Consider the following 22,367-nt stretch of genomic DNA (forward strand, 5'->3'; position numbering starts at 1 on the left):
GGCCTTGGACTTTGTTTTCTCTTGTTGCACTGATACCTTATCTCACTAAATTGGCACTCTGAAATAAAGCAAGATGGGCTTAGTCTGTATCTCGCCCCTCTGCCCACGCAGAGGCTAGCTGCTTCTTACTGAAGGAGGTACGGCCTTCAAACAGATTGCCCCAGTTTGTCTCAAATGTTGTTTCTTCCCTTGACTGTTAACAGGATCAGGTCTAGTTAATGACTGACTGGATTTTAGAGGGGCTGGAGAAGCATGAAAGCTGTGCATTGTTTTGTGGGGAGCAACTACAATCCTGAAGTCATAGATGCATGATCTGAGAGGCATGAACAAGCTACAGCTGGCCAAGTCTGGAGGTCCGGGGTTGGGAGATGCCCTTCAGCTGTTGGGGTGGGGTTTTTTGCCACATGGAAATGTTTTGCCACACTGAAAGCTTGATTTATTCTGAGTGGAGATTCAGTCTGTGTTCCTTATTGCCACTAGCTTTCCCCAGAGTTCCTGTTCTTTATTGGAAAGTACTTAGTACCTAAAACTTTCAAAGCAGGGATGCTAAAACTATCGTCTTTACCACAGGAAATTTTGCCTTTCTCACTTCCCCTGCAGCTTCAGATGGGTTACAGTGCCTTGCTGGTGCTTGACATCATGGCACCAGCATTGAACACAGCTGGTGTTTCCATGAAGCATTTCCCATTTTCACAAATGAAGAACACTTTGTAGATTCACAACATCTGCTCTAACTCTTACCCACACCCGAGTGAACGTGAGGATATGAAGTTTATGAAGGTCATCGTTGGCGCAGGAGGGAGGAGTCTGCGAAGGCAAATGCTGTTGTCTGTCAGGATCTGGAAACACCTTCGTGTCCTGATCTGTCCGAAGGGGGCAGGGGAAGGATGCTCACACTCATCTCCCCAGTAATTTATAAATACTCTTAGGAAAGACTATTATAACACAATGTTTAAATAAGCATTTAATTAGGATTCCATTAGTATTAATATTGCTTTCAATTCCAAAAAAGTTAATTTCCACTTCTTTGCAGATATTTCAAAGTACAATATTAACTTCATACAAAATGAGCAATTAAGCAAACACCATTATTTCACATTTTACATTCTTCAAAAAATACAAATTCATATTTACTCTTTTTTGGGTTTTGGAGATGCTCTTCCTTTGGAAGTACTGTACCTGTAACTAACATCTTCACATTGCTCAATGTAAGCACGTTTGTTCCCATGTTTCATAGTTAAATAAATTCCTTTAATACCATACACACATTCTCGAAAAACTGGGGCTCTTTTATTTTGTCATCTCCAAGACCGCTGCCCAGCCTCCCATACGTGCCAAACAAAACAAAAGCAGTAAGTGGACAACCTACGGTTCTCCTAGGCTTCCTGGTCTGACAATTATGCAGATGTCGGTGCTGAAGACAACTTCGGTAACTAACCAGGCTCGAGGTTTGCGCATCCCTGCCCGCCGCGCTGATGCTGGTCTGTGTGAAATACAACTGCAACTCTCTCTCCAAAACAAGGGTCAGACAGATAGCTCCGGTTCGGTAAGCAAGTGGAAGGACACAAAGCTACACAGCAAGAAATACCAGCTACTGTAACTACCGTACTGCAAAAACATACCCTTGATTTTGCTGAAAAAGATCGTATGAAAAAAATTTCTTTTAAGAAAAAGTAGAAACTGCATTTATTTGAGAAATTGTACACTGCATAATGAACCAAATTTTGGCCAGCTTGCACACCACCAAAAGCATGGTGTGGGATTTTTAAACTAGTTCCAAGAACACACACACTTAGACTATGTACACTACTACATAAATATCCAGTTTAATTTGCATTTCTCAGTGCAGACACAGAATCCAACTTCTAGAACATAGGATATATATCAAGACAAGACGCAAAAAAGTTAAAAGTTCAGCCCTGTCCATGAGTATCAACTACAGGTAACATTTATAAAAACTTGACATTGTTTCCAAAATGTGTTACGGAAAAAATAGTGTACAATTAAAAACTATGCAATCAGAAATTTGTAGGGTTTATTAAAGACATGCTTTTTTTTTTTTTTGCCTTACAGTCCAAATTGACTCTAACAGTTCTGCCCAGCTAGCTCAGATCACTAATGCCAAGGACTTTTCACCCATAGATCTCAAAGCATTTTACAAAGACCAGTTTCGTTGTCCTCATTTCACAGGGAGGAAACCGAGGCACGGAGAGGTTAAGTGACTTGCCCAAGGTCTCACAGCCAGCCAGCGGCAGAACAAAGAACGTGACACCGAGATCCCGTCTGCTCCACATCGCGGACCTGGCTGCCTCTCATTTCAGTTGCCAGCTGTGCTCCCCCAAATCAGGAACAGCTTTGCATCTCCAATCAACTCCAAGGTCAATTACACCTTAACTAATCTCCCCCAGCAGTTCCACAACCAACAGGCCAGTCGTTAGTTTGTTCTCCGAGCCTTATTTATAATTGGTGCAGGAAGAGTACTGTAAACAGTTTAACAACGTTGCTGCAGTTGCAAAAACAATATCTTGGATGACTGCAGAAGCGCCATCCTCCATGAAGTAAGGCAGATAACATGACATCAAAAACGATCTCGCAAAGACAAATTTTAAAGGTGCAACATGCCTGTTTCAGAACAGCTTGTCACTTCTGTTCATACTCGTGTGGCAGAACAGAGCGGAGGACGAGGGAGAAAGGACATACACCAAGGAACACAGCTGTGTCCAACAGAAGTGACAAGCAGCCCACCAGAAAGCGCGAGAGAAAAGGCCTGCTAAAGCACAGTGCTCTCAGTGGAATATTTGCATAGATTGGACGTTTGCTAATGATGCATAATTTCTCTTGGGTACAGACAGGGAAGGGCAGTATGTCACTGAGCTAGTTACTATATATATTCAGTTAGACAGACACAGACAGACTGACCACATGGGACAATGATCTTTAGCTACAAGTATTGCACCAAGTTAAGTGCTCATCTTTGCACACCCCTGTTAACTTTTACTCAGAGCAAAAATAAACTTTGTGAAAGTATATACAAAAGAAATTGCAGCAATTGGGTTAAAGATAAAATAACCTAAAGTGCATTTTAGATACCAGCATGAGGTTCTGCAAACTAGTCTTTCTGGACACAGTCAGCATTACGGAAGTGCCCAATTCGTACTTTGTTCTACATAATTCAGTACCAGCATTTAAACAGTGCTGATTTTCCATCCCTCTACCATCTACAAGCATGAAAAGCAACTTCTACAGCCTTCAACTGCACGCCAAGTCTGCTTGCCTGGGTCACTGCCTGGAGACTAGAGGTACCGATGTTGGTAATTTGACCCATTCTACATGTTTAAGCTTCTGCACCCATCTAGAAACTGTACGTAACCAAGTAAATCCCCGGAAGCCACCAAACAGCAAAACCTTTAACACAGAATGACCCAGAGCAGTGCAGTTTTGCTCTCTGACGGATAATTAAAGGGGTTCGTGAAATGCAGATTTTGCAGAGGGAGGGCACACTGTTCTCAGAGGCTCCAGCGTATTGACAGAACATGCCCCTTTCTGGGAATCCAACGTCTTACCAGATCTACAACGGTAGAAACTCTCCCCTTTATTGAACAAGCTAAATGCTAGAGCAACAAGGGGAGAAGGACAGAAAATTCTCTGGCATCAAGGAATCTCAGGGCTTTGCTGCGACTGCCCTCTCTTGCCAGCTGCTCATGGATCTCCTCCCATTCAAGCGTGTTAATGACCACCCCGGCAGTACATCTGATCACACAGCACTGGGGATGATGCAGATGTCCACTGTGAGATGTATCAGATATATGCAGCATGGAACACTCTGGAAAGCAGACCAATGATTAAACAACAAAAGCACACATCTGTACAACGCAATTGGGTGGGATGCACAGTCCGTGGTGCCACGGCCTGTGTGTTCACAGAATCACGCTGCTCTTGCCTCATTACAAGCTCTGATTAGTTTCACCTAAGTTGCAGCCTGCCTGATGCACGTACAGGAGGGTAACGGCAAACCCAATGCACCTAAAAGTCAGCATAAACTTGGAACACATTGCTTTTCCTAGAACACACCAGCAGAAAACAGTAGCTGTGAAGAGAAAACAGCAGAGAGGTTAACCTCTGACACCCACTCAGAAAGGATGCGTGCAGCACCTCACTGCTGCCAATCACCACACTTCCAAATTAGCTTCTGATTTCAAAGCCTTTGGTAGATTCTTCTACTCATTTCTGTCACAAAGGAGTTTCTGAAGATGCTATCTGGTCCAACCAGAAGGGTGTTTTAGGTGGACTAAGTCACAAGTAGCAAAAGTAGCACAGAAAAACACCTCCCTGAAGGACGGAAAGGCTCAGAAGAGGTTGCTAAATCCCCCCGCTGCCACATTTCAGGCCACATCTGGTACCCTTGTCCCCATCAGAGAAAACCCCACAACTCCAGGGGAATTTACAGGCTCCTGCATTAGCAGAGTCTCTCACATGCACACATGCATACATCCACCCATCCTCAAACACCACTGCCACACTACGCCAAAGGAAAGGCATGAGGCCCCTCGCAGTGGCTTGTGCCCCAGGGGGACCCCCCACGCAGCTCCAGGCACCGCTTGCTCTCCTCCGAAGCGGAGCTCTACGCAAGAGAGCTGGCCGGAGACTCATCCCTGTGACCGTGAGGACAGTCCCAGCCACACAGGCTTGAGACTATTTCTTTCGTGTTCAAAGCAGTTCTTGCTGCCGTGCAACCAAACCGCATCACAAAATGAAGCTGCAGGAGAAAAAACAAAGGGGGCCACTGTCTCACTGCCCTCTAGGGATTACCATTACAAGAACAAAACATAAAACGCTTTGTTAATCTGTGTTTCGTGGATGCAAACCTTATTGCTGCAGGACCCATATCCCCGCTGTGATAGCACTGCACAGCACTGCAACACGTGCCAACATGCACAGAGAGGAAACACAATTAGCGTGTTGCCAGTTCAGCTCGTGCCCCCAAGCTCGTCACTGCAATTACCAAAACAGAGCACTCTGCCCTAGCAGAGTGACAAGACACCTCCCAGGCACAAAGCATTCTTCGCACAGCCTCTCCGCCCTCACGTTCGCCCTAGCGGGACACAGTTTTACCCTTCTGCACTTAACAACGGGAAGCAAGTTGTCAGAGAGGTGAAAAGCCAGTTCCCTTCAGCCCATTTCCATCTGTGCTGTGGCAGCGCATTCGCAAGGGAATAGCACATGGGATCGCTTAAGCCACTGTCTCAGCTAAGACTATGACAGCGGTGTTGGTAAGGCTACACAGAGCGTGTCACAAGAGGGTTAAAAAACCTGCTAATCATCCGGCATCCTGGGGAGGTCTCGCTGCACTCATACGATTCTCCCCCCAGCAGGTACAGAGAGCAGCTTTGATCAAAAACAAAGAGTGAAAGATCTCTATCCACTAGGAGTTTGCATTCCTAAATTTAGTGCGCAGAGACACTCCACATTAATTGGCTTACAGTCACTATCTTTGTATCTCACTAATGACAACACTGTAAACTGAATAAAGACTATTTAATATTCTTTCCTTTAACACAAAAAGACTGACAGCCAAAGCCAGAAAGATGGATAAAACACTATAAAATTACATCTTTTAAAATAATGCAGCATAAATAAACCATTTAGAATGAGACTGCATTTATTGCAACATTACAGGCTTTTTGGTGGAAGGGGGGTTTGTGTTTTATTTACCCTGAGTAGGTTAGAATATAGACTTTCAGTTTGATATGAAAAACTACTAAGCTGTGTAACATCTTTTAGTCAAGAAATAGCCCCGTGCACAAAAAGCTGGCATTGCAGTAGGTTGGAGGCAGATTCAGGCAGAAATTATATAGCTTAACAGAAAAAAAGGAAGCATTTATGGACAGCCGAAGGATAGACTCACTGAGTTCAAACTGAATTTATGTTGAATCATTCCGAAAATTTTCCTAGAGTTGTTCTTGACAAAAGATGAGAGTAACCAGCAAAGGCACCATGCTCCTGATTAAACAGTCGCGAAGGTTAAGAGGATGACTTGTTTCCGAACAGAGCCAAATAAATCAAAAGAGCAGCAGGCACCAATCTGACTACATCTGGGACTCACTGCATTCTTCAAAGAGAGGCAAAGAAAATGGACTCTTGAGCCTGAGTAAGCAGGGGCTCCAATTGTGTTTTCATGTTGTGAAACAGTGTCTGCCACCACACTTCTAAGATCTAATGAAATTAAATGAACAGATCTATCAGGAGCACAAGGTACTTGTGCTCTACTGAAATAAACTCCCCAAAAGCTTCTGTAGGCTTTAGTAACAGCATTAGTACAAAGCAAACCCAGGCATCGGCTCCCAACTCAGTGATGTGACAATCGCATTCCAATAAAATTGCAGAGAAATCATCTTCTACAATAATGCCATTTTCTACTACAGCAAATTCCCTTCCTGGGCTCCCCTTATAGTGCATGGTTAGTATCAGACATAAGAGACAGAAGAAAATTATAGACCCAAGGAGTTGTAACAAAGGCCCGCTTGCTGCCAGTACCTTAATCCCAAACATAAGTGATGTGCAATTGGAGACAAACTAACCCCCCTTTTTCTTTTTAAAATCTTTTTGCACACGAGTAACCTTAACTTCTGTGTTCACATATGACAAGCAAAAGTGACAGACAGTGCAGCCAAAACAGTTCATATATAACTTAGCTTTTTCTTTTTTTTTTTTACCTTTTCTTTTTTTAGATAGATTCTCAAAGATGGATGTACCTGGGACGTGACTAAGATGACATCTGTGAAGCAGAAGTAAGCCACAAAACTTCCAAAGAGGAAGGAAAGAGAATCGATCCTTCAGTTTCTGCTTCTAAGGAGAAGGGTTTTACCCTCCAGGTGCAAAGGAAAATCTGGAACATCTTCACTTAGAGAAGCTGCTATTCAAACCAATTTCTTCCTCACCCTGCAGTAGTGCTTCGATTGGAATTATATTAGATGGGGTTTCAGGGCTTTGGAGGGACAGGAAGTCCGATACATCCATGGCACTTAATGTTTCAGTCTGTGAGTCTGAAGGGTTAACTATCTGACTGCTCTGCCCACATGAAGAAGGGGAAGAGGAAGGAAAGGTCTGAGGCTGCAGCTGGGGAGCTGGCTGCTCCAAAGCTTTTGGATCAGGTGAGGAACATTCCTTCTTAATGGTGGCTTTGTCCTTGGCAGAGTCTCGGCAGGCACACTGACACTGGCAGGCCTCCTCCTGCTTTATAATAATGACAGGAACACTGAGACCAATCTGCTGAACAGGGTTTCCTGAAGGTGAAACAAAGACAAAACACAACGGAACTACATAATTTCACAGCAGGGAGAGACAAATCATCTTGGTTAAATTAGATTGTATGCACCTTGCAGCAGAGATTACGTGTTACTTTGTTCAAGCAAAATGAACACCTCTAGCAGATGATAAATAAGAAAAAAAGTGGCAGGTACTCTCTGTTGATGAGCAACCCGTTCAGGTTGAACCCAGGCATTAGAAGTCTGATCTAAATTTTTTACGCAGCACAGTATGTCTCTTCTCTGACAACCATTGTAACTTTTACAGCATAAAATCCAATAAAAAGTGGCATTCAACTGCCCCAGTCCCTATGCACCAATCTTTGAAGATGATGATACAACATTACACCAGCAATTCTACTCCTTGACACCAACACAAGTATTTTCCTGTTCATTTTCTCCACACTGCTTTCCTCTCCCATCTTGCTTCTCATGCTTCCTCCTCACTCTTCCTATGCTGCTCTGCTTGCCTGGCTTCCTTTTTTAAAATTTAAGTTTTAAACTTACCTGATCTCTCGACTCTGATTCATCTTTGCAATGTAACAACACTGTGTAGGAAGCGTGTTATGGAACAGAACTTCTACGGTTGTGGGTCATTTTGATGAATCTCACAGATAGTGCTTACCAAAAACAATTGCTAAAGAACTGATTAAGTTTACTAGTTTACTACCTGTTTCATGTCTTCATTTAAAAGAACAAAAAACAAGTTATGTCCTTGCATTTCTGTCTTTTATTCTTCTATATAAGTTCCACTAAAATATCATTTTTATGAATAGTGGATCTAATTTGTGAACCTGATTATCTTACAAGTTGTTAGAGAAACTACCACAGGACAGATCTCAGCACAAACCTATGAGTCTACAGCAGACTGCACTTAAAACCTCAGGAAGGTAAAAAAATGAAAGGATTTTCTTCAACATTTCTGCAAACAATAAAATCACCACAAATGCTAGTCAAGCTAACAGTACTACAAACAAAGAGAGAAAGAGAAAAGCAAGTTCAGTGTCAAGCTTACCTGTGTTGCCAGCTACTGGTAATGCAGTGGTAAAAAAAACCTTTTCTACTACTTTTGGAACTTGTGGCTTTAAAGGGGAAAAAAAAAGAAAAAAAGAAAAAAGTGTGAGTTGATTCCAATCAAATTTCTATTGTTCAAATTCTAAACAGCTGCAATCAAAAGAAACAGCTATACACATATTCCAAAGAGAACACACAGGAAAACTAATAAAAAATTATAACATTTAGCTTGTTTCTGGGCTATGTTCTGGCTATCCCAAAACTCAGAGCATTTTTTCAGTAGTCCTAAAGATGGGGAGCAATCACCCTCCGCACTACATGCCTGTTAACACAGCTTGTGGTTTTTGACAACTGAATGACTGAATTCTTAAAAAACTGCTGTGCTTGCTCATACTGCTGGTACCTGCAGCCGTTCACGCTTGACCATTTACAACTGAGAAAGCCTAAAGGTGGCAACAGTATTCTTAAAGATAAAGCACTTGAAGCCTCAGCTATCCAGATTCACTGGAGAACCAGAAACATTCTGTTTTCCCAGAAAACGTTTCATTATCTTTATCGGGCTAAATTAGGAAGAAACAGAGATTACAAAATGCCTAAACACAAACTTTACATAGTCTTTTGTGCTTCTACTCGTCAAAAGTAATAGATTAAAACCCAAATGTGTTCTCAGGCCATGTGGTGCGCTGTCCTGGATAAACCAAGCTGATACCTGCTGTGAGAAGTCTGTCACTGGGGAAAAGAAGAAAGCAAGATTTTTCTACACCCTGGATTTCTCTATCTATTTACTATTTATTTCTCTATTTTAGGGACTGCATTGCTGACATGTATATACATATTAACATGATAAGCATCACACAATACTGCATCCTGGTTTGTATCTCACAATTACAGGTTTGATCCCCTTCCTTTTCAAAAGCAAGGACTCTAGGAGGAAGAGAGGTGGTTCAAGTTGTTTCAAAGCCGTGCTGGATATACTAACCATTTGTTCTTGGCTTTGCGGAGAACCAGTGGCACCATTTAAGATCCATTGTAAGTTTTGCTCTCCCATGACAATGCTGGACTGCAGAATAGCGGTGCTCTGAGAAGGAGTAATTGTTATAGTTGGATTACTGGTCAGAACAGAGTTCGCACCAACAGGCACAGTCTGAACTACAGCTGGCAGGGGCTCAGTGGCACTCGATGCCGTTGGGGCAGATGCCCCAGCAACCACTGAAAGTCCTTGCACAATGGGCTGTGGCGGTGTCTGAGTATGCTGCAGGAAGTCTTGGTGACTGGCTGCAAACTGTGTGCTGTGAGGAACAGGCACTTCTGGGGATTGTAAAACAGTTGCAGGATTTCCAAATGCAGCTTGCTGTGAGCTGGTTCCTATGGAGGAGGGAGCAGCAGGTGCTGCTGAGGCTTGTAGTGCTGAATGCGAAGGCTCAGAGATGCCAAGCTGCAGTACAAGTGGAAGAGACAACGATGCCGAGTCTCCTGCAGAAGGCGGAACAGCAGTGACCGAGTCTGCATCGCCATTAAAACCTTCAATCAAGGCAGCTGCCAAAAGAAACAAAGGAAAAATATAAATACATCAGTTCTCATAAGATCTGCATAAACAACTTTTTCAATGAACTTATCTAGCTGATGGATTTTTGCTAAGTAAAACATTACCACTTTCACATCTTCAGACTAGCGCTCAAAAACATAAAACACTAGGACACTGAAATCTACAAGTAGGTCCAAATTCAGGAAGCAGCTAACACTGAATACTACACACAAGCTGATCAGCCTCATTAGCTCTCCCTAAGAAGCCTTTTTATCTACTGGTTTGTGCAGCTACGTCAAGAGAGGAAGCTTGAAAACAACACTTATGTGGAAAGTCCAAGAGCATCGAAGTCTGCATTGTACGACGACATGCTGTTAAATACTCGGTCAGTTCCCCTGTCACTGTCTGAGTGTTACACTGTGAATACAATCCATTTCAACACAAAAGAATTTCAACACTGAATTTAAAGTTCTTTTTGCTACTTAGAGTTATGTGGGGCAGTAATCTTCAGTCTGAAATGCTGAATGAAGTACCTGCACGCAGAGGGGGAAAACTGTCAAAAGCGCTCTCTTGAAATAGTGCAGATATAATTTGTACCTGTCTGCTGAGAGTCGTCCTGATTTGCAGTGTCATCTGGGCTCTGAAACATAGACTCAAAGATGCTTGCTGGTGAGATTGTGCTAAGGTCTTGTCCGTGTGTCTGGCAAATGGAAAATAAAGAGGAAGACATCAGATAACATTACATCTCAGGTTTCCATAAACTTTGCACAAATCCCAGTCAAGCAGCATATGAATGTCAGAAATACCTCTCCAATTAACCAGCCACCTTCAGGAAAGGCAACACATTCACTTACCTAGTGTAAAATGACACTTAGTTTTTATTACCCACAATCAAATTTACCAACATAATGAGCAAACCCTTATAAAAATGAACTAGTCCTTCAAAAGTAAAATACATTTTTCTGCATCCACACTTTGTTTAACCGTTATTTCTTGTAATACTCTGTTAGAAATCAAAACAGGCATTAATTTGTTCTTGGCTGTTTGTGAAACCTTTTCTGGAGCAGAATCAAAATAGCTCTGCTTAGATTATATCCTGAACTATGCACTACTGTCACCCACACTGCTCTAGGAACAGAATGTATTAAAAAGCTGCATACTGCTTCCACACTGAAGCACAAAAGAATGACACAGTCTCATCAGTATGTAATTTTCCTCTATGTAAAATTTAAGCTCAGTCAACAGTTATCAATAAGCAAGAACATTATTATGGTAAAATCAGATGCAGAGCCTTTAAAAAACAGGTTGAATTAAGCACTGCATATTTTGGAGGAAAATTCCTCTCTTTAACTCAGTTATTCTGCCTTTAGACAGAAATATGTAATTTTTGTTCCAACATTCCAAAAGGGACAGCAATAATGTCATATTTACAGGCTCAATAGGGTGCGTAAGAAACATACAGTTTTTTGTCAAGAGCGAGCCTCCTGCAAACTGCCACAAGACACACAAAAAAGCAGTTTTTGGTACATCTAAAACAATTCTATCCAAAGTCACTTATTCTGTGAAAAAGTACATCTCCTCCACTAGCGAAACGAAAGCCTACAGTAGAGCATGCTGGAGGCCTGAACAAGCGAAACAGAAGCCACCAGCCATACATAGCTAATCTGCTGTGTTCTAGTTGACAGGACAAGCACATTGCCAGAAAAAAAACAAAACTCAAATTACAGGTGAGGCAATTCCAGGACAGTAACTCACTGGATTAGAGTTCTCCCGCAATTCTGAATCTGTTGATATGAGGCTTAAGTCACTCAGACAAAGTGAGTGGCTTGTATCCTGTAAAGAAAAAGAAATTGTTATATATGAAAAATTAGTATCAGAAATGTTTTAAATTACTTTTTAGAGTCCATACAATTCTGCCTATGCAGAATTTTTTTTACCTATATGTGATCCAAGTCTCAGTTCTAAAATCAAAGGAGCAATATTACTAAGCAAAGGATATTTAGTAGCTATCAAGGATTCTTAACATCTCTTTCACATTACTTCCAAAAAATTAAATAACCTAGAATTTTAAACTAGCACAGGAACAAATCAGCCTACAGAAAATAAAAAAATTAAACCTCAACAGTTAGCATTTATTTTACTTCACACGCTTGTTACACGGTATTGATTAAAACATAAGAATCTACAAGGAAAGCATGGTAATATATATAATTGCCTATAAACTTGCGTCAGTACATGGTATACTCGTCAAAGCAGCAATAGCCCAAGTGTTAATTTTAATGTGATTAAAATTAATAGACAAATTTAGATAAGCTTTTCTAAATAAAACTAGGCAACCAAATACCATGCTAGAAGTTTCAGAAATACTGATCCCACTATTTATTATCAGCACACTGTAAACACAGCATATGAGAATAAACCCTACACTGCCACCTTGAATCCCAGCAATTTCAGAATTGAAATTGAATTCTCCGTTCAAAACAGAGGCACCCATGGCTTTCTTCATTGGAGACGGGGCACCAAGTAGTTACAATTCCCTCTGAAAATCCCAGCCTTAAATGTTATACCTTTAGAACAAGCTACAGACCAAATAATTTCTTCCCCAAAGTATGGTTTTATCTCCATCTAACACAGAAGCATTAGGAAGTGCTACTAACCTCAGATACATTGTTATTGGGAAGTGCATTATAGGAATGTCCTTTCTCATGACCTTTCATGTGACTCTTGAGACTATACTGTGTACTAAAAGTCTTCTCACAGCCATTACTGGGACAGAAGAAGGGTTTCTCCCCTATAGGCAGCACAAAACACATGACACACTTACAAACACGATATCAGACACGTACTTTTAAAGCACCTAGGACAGTAATTATATTTTATACAAACAAGATTGTTTAATGCCACTTCACGCATTCAGCACTCTTGGGAGTCTTGCAGATAAAAGCTTCCATTTTACCACATGAACTGACACAAGAACATTTAATTTTTATGCATCATTACTGAAACGTTTGTGAAACATGTTCATGAAATTCAAGACCTGTCAAGCATAAATGGAAGCGCATAAATGGAATATTGGGGGTTGCCCTGACCCAGGTACAGGAGTTTGCACTTGGCCTTGTTAAACTCCACGAGGTTCAGGTAGGCACACTCCTCCCTGCCAAGGTCCCTCTGGATGGCATCCCTTCCCTCAAGCGTATCAACTGCACCACTCAGCTTGGCATCACCCGCATATTATATATAAGTATAAATACATATTAGGATTCTGAGAGTTAATATAAACTGAATAAGCTCAATTAAAGAAAAAACAAACCCTTGGGACTTACCAGTGTGTGTCCTAACATGTGTTTTAAGGTGGTGGCTTGCAGCAAAAGCCTTTCCACAGCCGTCATGCTCACACCTGAATGAGGCATCACAGAAGAGTCACCATCAGGCTTCTCTGATGCGTTAGTTACAACCTTAGAGCACACTTTGCAATAGTCCTAATGCTAATCTGTGTTAGAAATGAGGTATCTCCCAACAGCTGCTATGCATGCTACGCAGACTATAGCAGGGCTCTGAATAGGACTTTATAATTCAAGCATGAAGTCAGCATTTGGGGGGGGCCTCCTTCATGGAATAAACATTGCATCACAGCAGAGAAGAAAACATGCTCATCGTGGCACACTTATGTTTAAAAAAATAGCTTGACTATTCTTGTCTCTGAAGACAGTCATTTCACCCACTTTTACAGGCAACTGAGGGAGCTCTAGAACAAACATGCTCAAATGCTAGCTGCCTTCACTTTTTTCCTCATGAGAACGGCTTTTCATTCAGGACAGTAATAGCCTTTTGGCATAGGTGGCCCATTACATAAGTCCCACAGAAGTAAAAACTGCCATCCAGCAACCTACCGAAATGGCTTTTCTCCTGTGTGTGTTCGAATGTGCTTCCTCAGGTCACTGTGCGTTGTGAAGTATTTACTGCAGCCTTCTGATTCACAGTTAAATGTTTTCCCTGTGTGAAGCCTCTGATGTGCTTTCAACCTAAAAAGCATGCCAAAAAATCCCTCTTATGACTTGTGGGATGAGACAGCCTCTACCTGAGGCAAGCAAGCCATTCCTTCAAATGTGCAGGACAGGATCAAAGGCTTAACGTATTCTGAATTGAAGGTAACTAGCTTATGAAAGTAATTGCTCTCACTTCCAAAGTCCCCAAGCAAATCTGAGAATTCCTTGTGTTTGTGCACCATCTTCAATACTATTGTAATATAAATAAGCTAAGTATGTCATCATAGGTTCTGTCATCCTACTCTTGGTATAGCATTTCCACATTTTGGGGGGTTTATACCCATATCTGTACCTTGAAGAAGCATAACAATTGTATTCAGACACAAACAAAAAGCAGATGCAACTTGCAAAACAGCGACAGACACATCTACAAGAGGAATAGGCAGAGACTTCCTACCTGTACAGTGTATTGAATGCCTTTTCACAGCCCTGCACATCACATTCAAACGGCTTTTCCTTAGTGTGCACTCGAACATGGATTTTGAGGCTGTAGGAGGTAAGAAAGGCCTTGCCACAGCCTTCTTGATTGCAGACAAAAGTGTATTCCCCACGATGTGTCTTTTGGTGAGTGCGCAGGTTTCCGGCAGTGCTATAGGTGCGTGGACAGCCCTCAAAGGTGCACTGGTATCTCTTAACCTAAGAGACAAAATGCTGCATACTTAATAATTTTTAAGCATTTCTGGAATCCAAACAGGGTAGAACTGCAGTTAAACATCAAAGACAATGGAATAGATTTTGACCCCAAAGGAGGGGAAAAAAAAAAAAAGGCCATTTAATTACGAGGTAACTTAATATTTCTGCTGCACTACGTGAGGAAGGAGTGGCACACATTGGAAAGCAGGCTGACCTTATAGAAGAATAGCAATCTAACAGAAGAGGGGAAAAAAGGAAATACATAATTCAAAATGTTTCTAGCTAAAAATCTGTAAAATAGTTGGAAAGGATGCTGAGAGGCTATCAAACCTATCGACTATTCCCATATGTAGCACCTGCGTTTCACTCACGTGCTTCTAGCAGAGCTACTTATTTGTGGAGGAGGAGGAAGACAAGGGAAAGTGTACTTTCACAACCTGACCCTCAAAAGCACTGCCCTGTGTGCTGAATTCCCATTAACACCTTGAATGAGAACGATAGTCTTCACCATCTCCTACGGTCTAACCATCAGTCGATTTATTACTTCGTTTTATCTCAAAAGCAGCCTTCATTGTGCTTTGTTCTTCTCTTCTGTATTTACTGAAATAGACAATGCCTGAAGTGTAAGGAATCAAACAAGGTGCTTTACATCAAAAGGCAAGTGTTACAGATTTCTCAGCCAGCTATCTAGACCACCAGGAAACAATTTCACATTGAACTAGATTTGGTAGCCTTCCAGGCTTTCTGCAACAGGCACAAAGAGACCATGTAGAAGCTTCCGGTGTGCAAGTCATAGCGCTTAATTAAATCTCATTCTCTCTTGTGAAGTAGAAGGAATAAGCCATCTGATATGCTTAAATAAATTTATCTTCAACATTAATTATCAGACTGACGGCTTTCATTTGACTGTTGCAGTTGAGAAACCTTCACATCTAAAAGTGACTACAGAGCCCAAGAGAGGACTTGATGGTTCACAGGCAAGAAGCAGAAGAGTATTCCAAAAGATGTTGATTTGGAAATGTTTAGAAAGGTAATGCAAACTCACAGCAGTGGAGCAGGAACTTGCAGATTTAGTACTCTAACAACTAGTCAGGAAGACAATATAGCAGGACATAAGCCAGCAATTTTCCTCTTCTCCAAGGCACAAAGCACCTATCTCACAGTACCTAGTATTATTGCTTAGAAAAGGCTGCGGATTGTCTTCAAAAAAACAGATACTGAATTGGGGGTTGATACCAGGAGAACCGGATGAACCTATACATAACCAATGTGTAACACTTACGGGTTTCTATCCATCTCATGACTCAACAAATGTTCTTTTTTCCTTTATATACACCCATCAGAAAAGAGCATTTGATAATCTCGGTTCTTTACTACCACGGCTTGGAAGCTGAGAACAGAATAACATGGGATGCCTTGATCTATTGTCAGGTAAGTATAAAATCACTTTATTTGAAGTCATGCTCCTCTCAGAGTAACGGGAATTTAGGTAGATGTGTTAAGTAGGAATAACACCAAAACCACATCGTTCTTCATGTGCCTAATTAAGAACTGAATATTTTTAAATCCTTCCATAAAATAATTAACTTGATTAATGCTTTGTGCAATATCACACAAATGAAAGAAACAATGGGCCCTCAGTAAAACCACTATGAGATCTGTAAATGGCTCTCTGAAACACATTTGTGTTTCGTCCAAAAATTGTCTCCCATTCACGTACTACAATGGCACAAGAATAAGGACAGTCGAGGGGATCTGGAACACACTTTTTATTATGCTAACAGTTGTTGGTACTGTTGAAGACCATATCGGTGCTATAAGGTCCAAAGGAAGGTACACACCTTCAGGTTCTGTTTCTCAAACAGTCGAAGTAGCAGCCCTGAACGGTGTCAATTTGAGCCACGTGCACTCAGCATTTCCTCTTATGAACACACCTACCAGATCCTACATCAAGTACCTGATAACTGAGGCACCCAAAGGATATTTCATTGCATGCTTTCACTCCCCTCCCTCTATACAGGTTTAAGGCCTTCATAACAATAACTACAGAACTAGGGTCTAAAGCACTAAGGCATGCATCTCGAAGCTGTAACAATCAGGTTACTCAGACCCAGGCTCTACCTGTCCAGATGATCATCTCCAGAATAAGGGTAGCCTGGGAAACGATCTCTTCAGTAATGGCAGGGATTTCAGTTAACTAAACGCATCATCCCAACAGCTTCCCAGGAAGCACTGTGGTCATATAGTGCCCTGGCACAAACTCATACCACGTATAATTTGGGTTCTAGATGGCTCTCCATAAGGAAAGAGAAATAAATAGTCTCCCAGTTGCTTCCAACCTATTTTACAGGAGACAAAATTGCCAGTAGGACCCCTTTAAGAAAGCTTTACAAAATCTGAGTATATAGGAGCTGAGTAATCTCTTGTGTAGTCTCTGTCTGTAGTCTCTTGTTGATACCACAACAATAGGCTGGCATCTACCTTCATCTTCCTTTGAGAAAACCTTAGTATTTGGGGAATATTAAAGCAGGTTAGACATACAAGAGATCCTTACTCAGAGCATAGAAATATCATAACTATAAAGCTAGAAAGACATAAAACAACTATAAAATAACTAGCAGTAGTTTTCATTTTGGCCAGTACTGAATTCAGTTCCTGCCTCCTACATATAGTTGATGTTAACAGCATATTGCTAAATGGAAATGAGTTTTCCAAGCTATTTATTATCAACACTTATCTTACTACTCAATTAATCCAGGGAGAAACTTTACTCTCACATGCAGACTTGAACAGACAACTACACATCCAGGAACCAGTTCTCCATGCTTTTCCAATTTCACATGACAGATGAGAAGCAACATTATCCCATAGAATTGTAACTACCATGAAAAATATTTAGCTATTGCAAAATACAGCAGGGGAGGAAAGGATAGCAGAAAGAAATTACAGAGGATGGAGAAAGAACAAGTATAAAAAAGCATTTTGTCCCAGTAAGACTGAGAGAAAATTACCCTTACTGAGCGGCTTATTAAAAGCTACAGTTCAGGAGCCTTATTGCCAAAACCCAAAAGCTTTTCCTTTTTCAAAATAACTTGCCCTGTTGAAGGGCCACTTCTTCCAATCCTCACTACATTCCCATCTAAGAAGGGAGACTGTGGATTTGTTTGTGGTGTTTTGTTTTTACAAGAGGGACGGGGAATAGGACCTACTCTACATTTCACTGTAACAGCTTCAAATAATCTAAAAAAAAAAAGCTAGTTAGGAGATATTAATTCAATTTCTTTTGATACTATATTTAAGATACACTGTTTTCTCCTTATTTCTATAGACACTAGTTATCTAGGCTGCCCTAAGTACAGAGAACACGATGAATTCATACAAGAACATGTAGGAAAATGTCATGTTTGGACTCATGACTTGGCAGACTACCATGAAATTCACAACACAGAGCAAATTCCTGCTAAATCTTTCTCCTCCTGCAATCCAAGGTTTACTATAAAGCATTTAACTTACTACAGATTTGCTAGTCAAGAAATACATGTGTATTAAAGCAATGGAAGCAGCACACTACACCAAAACCAGCTGTTAATGTTTGCATCTGATTCTCCCTTGATTTTGTACAAGACAGTAAAAAGAGGAAAGATGAAAAACATCGAGTGTTTAGATTGAACAAATGATCTAGATGATATGACCAACAGTAACTTGAAGAGGAAGAGATTTTGGAGGTCTTCACATTTTTATCTAGTCACTTAGCATTATTAGAAGCACCGTACAGAGAAGGAAACAGTAATTTCACTGTAAAGCAACTTGCCCTTAATTTATAGTTCAAATCAGGTAAAAGTTATCAACAAATATCCAAGCATTACAATACAGTTACAACATAATTAAGAAGTTTGGTTGTGTCAAGTCAGCCAAAACACAAGAGCACAGACCGATAACACACAGACACAAGGTCAGAAAGTGTATTTTATTAGACGAGAAGGGGTACATTATCTTCACCAGAAACCATCAGATTCAGTACAATTTATGTATCAGTACTGAAGTAAATGTTCCCTGTTAAGAGTTTTAAGGCAGCTGGAAATTAACATTTTACATACTACATTACAGGACATTCTCCACAGTACTTCGCATAATACACAAGCGATCTGACACAGGCATGAACTACCTAAAAATCAAGTGAGGAGTCTGTTAAGCTTTCTAGGTGTTCACATTTAGGTCTAGAAAGCGAAAGAAAAAGAGAATATTAATTATAGATTAAGGATTTGTTTCCTAGCTGCCAATGCACATATTTAAAGGAAGATGGCAGTAACACTTTCAGTTTAATGGCCTGAACTATGCAAAGGCCTTGCAGTGCTCCCTCTTTTCTCAAAGGCCAAACCTTTATTTTACAAATTATTATGAAAAGGATACTGCAGACAGAAGCAATACTACCACGATGTTCTAAGCAAAATAAAACTTTCTGTAAAGCAGCAAAGCATTTAATTCTCTTTTCACATTAGCAACATTAGCACATCAAATAATCACTGATTATACACATAAAATTATGTAGATATTGACCATCAAAGACTTGCAGTTACAGCAGCAAGTACTCAAGACTATGGCCATACACAAGCAACGACAAAAAAGAAACATGGCGGTAACAGGAAAAACTACAAATGGCTAGGATACGAAGCGTACAGAAACAAGTTGCTTTGAAGACAAAGGCTGTGGCTGCATCACACGTGCTTTTTGCAAAGGATGGTGTGCTGTTCCTCCCAAGGAGATGCACCAGAGGGAAGCTAGAAGAGTCTTAATTAAGGATTTACCTTAGGAGTAGGAACTAATTGTCCAATAAACAACCAGACTGGCAAAAGCAGAGCCTGACACACTGTGCCAAAGTCTACTTAAACTGCTCAGTTTGCCTTTAACGCACCTTGAGTTTGCGAGATTCCCCTTAAATTGCTAATTTTTCTATGTCATCATTGAACAAAAAAATTAATGAATTTGAAATAGAAGGCTATAATCACATTTATTCTTACAGACAGAATTATCGAGTGAGAGAAGTACAATATAACAAAAGGAAGTTAAAGGCAATTAATGAAGTGTAAAACCCTCTTCTGCTTCATAAATGTCTAAGACTGACCTGAAAATTCAAGACTTTAAAACAGTTATCTCAAGTGTTAGAACTGCTACAGATGTTTTGGAAGTACCAAAGAATTGGACTGCTAACTTTTCGAGATGAGCCAACTGTTCAGGGATTTTAGAGCTTTCCCTTCCCCATCTCCAGACAACTTATCAAGCATTGGAAACAGCAGGACAAAAAGGGCTTTTACAAGATGGAAGAGTGTCACATATGCTTAGGGCTTACTTCCATTGCACTCAAATTACAGTGTAACTCCCCCCTGCCCCAGAAAATTAATTCAAGAGATGGAAAACAAATTCAGATAAAGGATTTCATTAGGAAATTCCAGGTCTTACGAGCGTTTTTTAAAAAGGAGGAGTGAAGAAATAAAATCAGTTTAATTGCACGTGCAGTCATCAACACCTGTTTAGCTAGTACACACTGTTCTCAGACACTACAGATTGCAAGCTTATTATCCTACAAAAAGAAAAGAAAGTACTGATATGACTGACATACAAAAATTAAATATTTTAGCAGCTAAGAAGGTAGGATACAGCAGCTGCTAGTATGAATAACTGAGCAAAAGGAGTTCCTTAGACTTAAATGGGCTTATTGAACAAAACTCAGCCCAGAAGTTTCATAATTGCTGAGCTGACCTCCTGCAGCCCCATTTCCTCACTGCCGAGCGAGCGATAATGAAGGTTCTCTGCTAACCTAAATTATTCAGGGCATTCAAACCCAGCTTCCTTTCTCAGCAAGGGCTCATTTCTGCAATTCTCTCTTACACTGAATATCAGTTACACAAGTAGTTGATACCACTACCACGGATACTAGCACAGACACTTGTACAGATCATTCCTTATTTAGCTCAGAAGGGCCAAAAAAGGAGCACAAAGTTGTCACTGTGTTGGTATTTCAGTCAACTTTGCATTGCTTTTATGCCTAAAAAGCAAGAATCCCAAGTCAGTCTGTACAAGCCCTCACCACTTTGCATGCAGATAGAATTCATTAGGGAAACAGAATTAAAAGTAATCGCCATTTTAAATATGTAAGCTGACTTAAGCTTTCAAAATACAACAGATGGTAGTTTAAAGCTTTCCTTATTTTCTTCTCACACTTTCCCTGTGAGTCACACGATAAAACTACAAGTAATTCTAAGTTTGGCACCTTAAGTTTCATACTTTAGCTACCGCCAACAGTCTGGAATTTAACCTGGAACTTGGATGCGCTTTTCTCAGGAATGTAGTTAACCACAGAATAACAGAGTTCATGTTCTTTTTAGTTATCTCTGAACTCAGGAAATAATTACCCAACCAAAAGAAAAATAAGAGACCACCAAAATCGCATACGCTACTAATACAAACGCATTTTCAGTACCGTATTCTCCTGCTACCTAGCGTGTTACCGCATGTCAAAAAGCGCTTCCTGGCTGCTTCACAAGAAAGCAGCAGGATATTAGAGTGAAAACTGATGACACTCGCAGCTTTTGCTGCTGACCCACTAAGCGACTGTGGGAAACAGTTATGCCTATCAGCACAAAGCATTACTATCGCTAAAAGTAACAGCAGATTTAACGGAGTGTAATTCACTCCACTATATAGTAACCTTTAAGAACAAGGGAAACTTCTGTCTGCCTCCGGGCAAAAAGCTTTAGAGAAACACATTTTCAAAGCATTTAAGGTCAGCAGGTGAAAAGCACTTGCAACACGCATAAGATTCAGAATCACATTTAGCTACTTACTTCTTTAAGCTTAGTTTCTGGGCATTCAGACTGCAAAGTGAGTGTTGCTCCTTCGATATTTCTTGGCATAGGAGTTGAACCAGGATTTATTGTTAGATGAATCTGATCTGGAGAAATAATATGTTGCACATAACCCTGGGACATTCCTTCATGATCTGCTATTAAGTGAAATCCTTCTTCATGACCTTCTGGTAAAAAAGGCAAGTGATCACCACACTGTCCTTCATCTTCATCATCTTCCAATACACTGTGGTCCTGCTCTATTAGAACAGTTGTCCTGTCATAGACCGTCCCAGACGATGAAGAAACCAGCCCGTTTTTATCAGCAAACCTCATCATATTGTCATCTTGGGTTAAATCGTCTTCCTCCACTTCATAGTAGATAACGTTGCCTTCAGGACTGTTCTCCCCCATGGCTCACCGCCTCTCAGTGCGATATCGTGAAGTTAGACCGTAACGACTCATCTGCAACAGAAGGACGGGCGGCGGGGGGGGGGGTCAGGCGGCTCTGCCCCGGCCTCAGGCCGGGCCGGGCCCCCGCTCCGCTCGCAGGCACAGCGCCGCGCGGCCGGGCAGGTGCCCCGCGGCCCCGGCCGCCCACCCGGCCTCCGGGCGGGCGGCGGTGGAGGTGGCGGAGGTGCCGGGCCCTGCGCCGCGGTCCCCGCCCCGCGGGCCGGGGAAGGCGTCCCCTCCCTGAGCGCGGCGCTACCCTCGCCGGGCCCGGCCCCATACTGCCGCGCCGCCCCGCCCCGCGGAGAGCCGCTACCAGGGCCTGCGTGGGGTCCGCACCACCGCCCCCCCCGGCCCGGGCGCCGAGACGCAGCCCCGCCGCCCTCCAGCCGGCCCCGCCGCGCTCACCGAGCTCCCGGCAGCGGCGGCACCTCCTTCCCCGCCCCAGCGGCACCATGATTACCAGCACACTCACTTCCGCTTCCGGCCGCGCACGGCCCGACGGGAGCGCCGCGCCCACCGCGGGGCCTCACGGGAAGGGGCGGTGAGGCGG

The 22,367-nt window shown here is 41.7% G+C and overlaps 1 protein-coding gene across 2 annotated transcripts; it reads right to left on the reverse strand.

Annotated features, from left to right (window-relative positions):
- Positions 1-950: 950 nt before the first annotated feature.
- On the reverse strand, positions 951-22,244 carry MTF1 (metal regulatory transcription factor 1). 2 transcript variants are annotated; one of them, XM_050910054.1, is made up of 11 exons: positions 22,223-22,244; positions 21,365-21,829; positions 14,287-14,525; positions 13,734-13,865; positions 13,167-13,240; positions 12,501-12,634; positions 11,599-11,676; positions 10,441-10,543; positions 9,298-9,854; positions 8,320-8,386; positions 951-7,283 (listed from the first exon to the last, which is right to left on the reverse strand). In XM_050910054.1, the coding sequence occupies exons 2-11, from the start codon at positions 21,776-21,778 to the stop codon at positions 6,898-6,900; spliced, it is 2,184 nt and encodes a 727-aa protein (XP_050766011.1). In that variant the 5' UTR covers positions 21,779-21,829; positions 22,223-22,244; the 3' UTR covers positions 951-6,897. The 2 variants fall into 2 exon arrangements, with proteins under 2 accessions (XP_050766011.1, XP_050766010.1); XM_050910053.1 differs by having other exon boundaries at positions 11,569-11,676.
- Positions 22,245-22,367: the final 123 nt, after the last annotated feature.

This window comes from Gymnogyps californianus, chromosome 22, assembly GCF_018139145.2.
Source record: "Gymnogyps californianus isolate 813 chromosome 22, ASM1813914v2, whole genome shotgun sequence".
NCBI lineage: Eukaryota > Metazoa > Chordata > Aves > Accipitriformes > Cathartidae > Gymnogyps > Gymnogyps californianus.

What these genes read in the sequence shown, in the direction of transcription:
- MTF1 (XM_050910053.1), bottom strand. Translation starts at nt 21,778, where the DNA reads ATGGGGGAGAACAGTCCTGAAGGCAACGTTATCTACTATGAAGTGGAG. An exon ending in GCATTCAATACACTGTACAG is followed by an intron (nt 13,866 to 14,286) that starts GTAGGAAGTCTC and finishes CATGCTTTTTAG; the next exon opens with GTTGAAAGCACATCAGAGGC. An exon ending in GGACGACTCTCAGCAGACAG is followed by an intron (nt 9,855 to 10,440) that starts GTACAAATTATA and finishes TTCTTTTGGCAG; the next exon opens with CTGCCTTGATTGAAGGTTTT.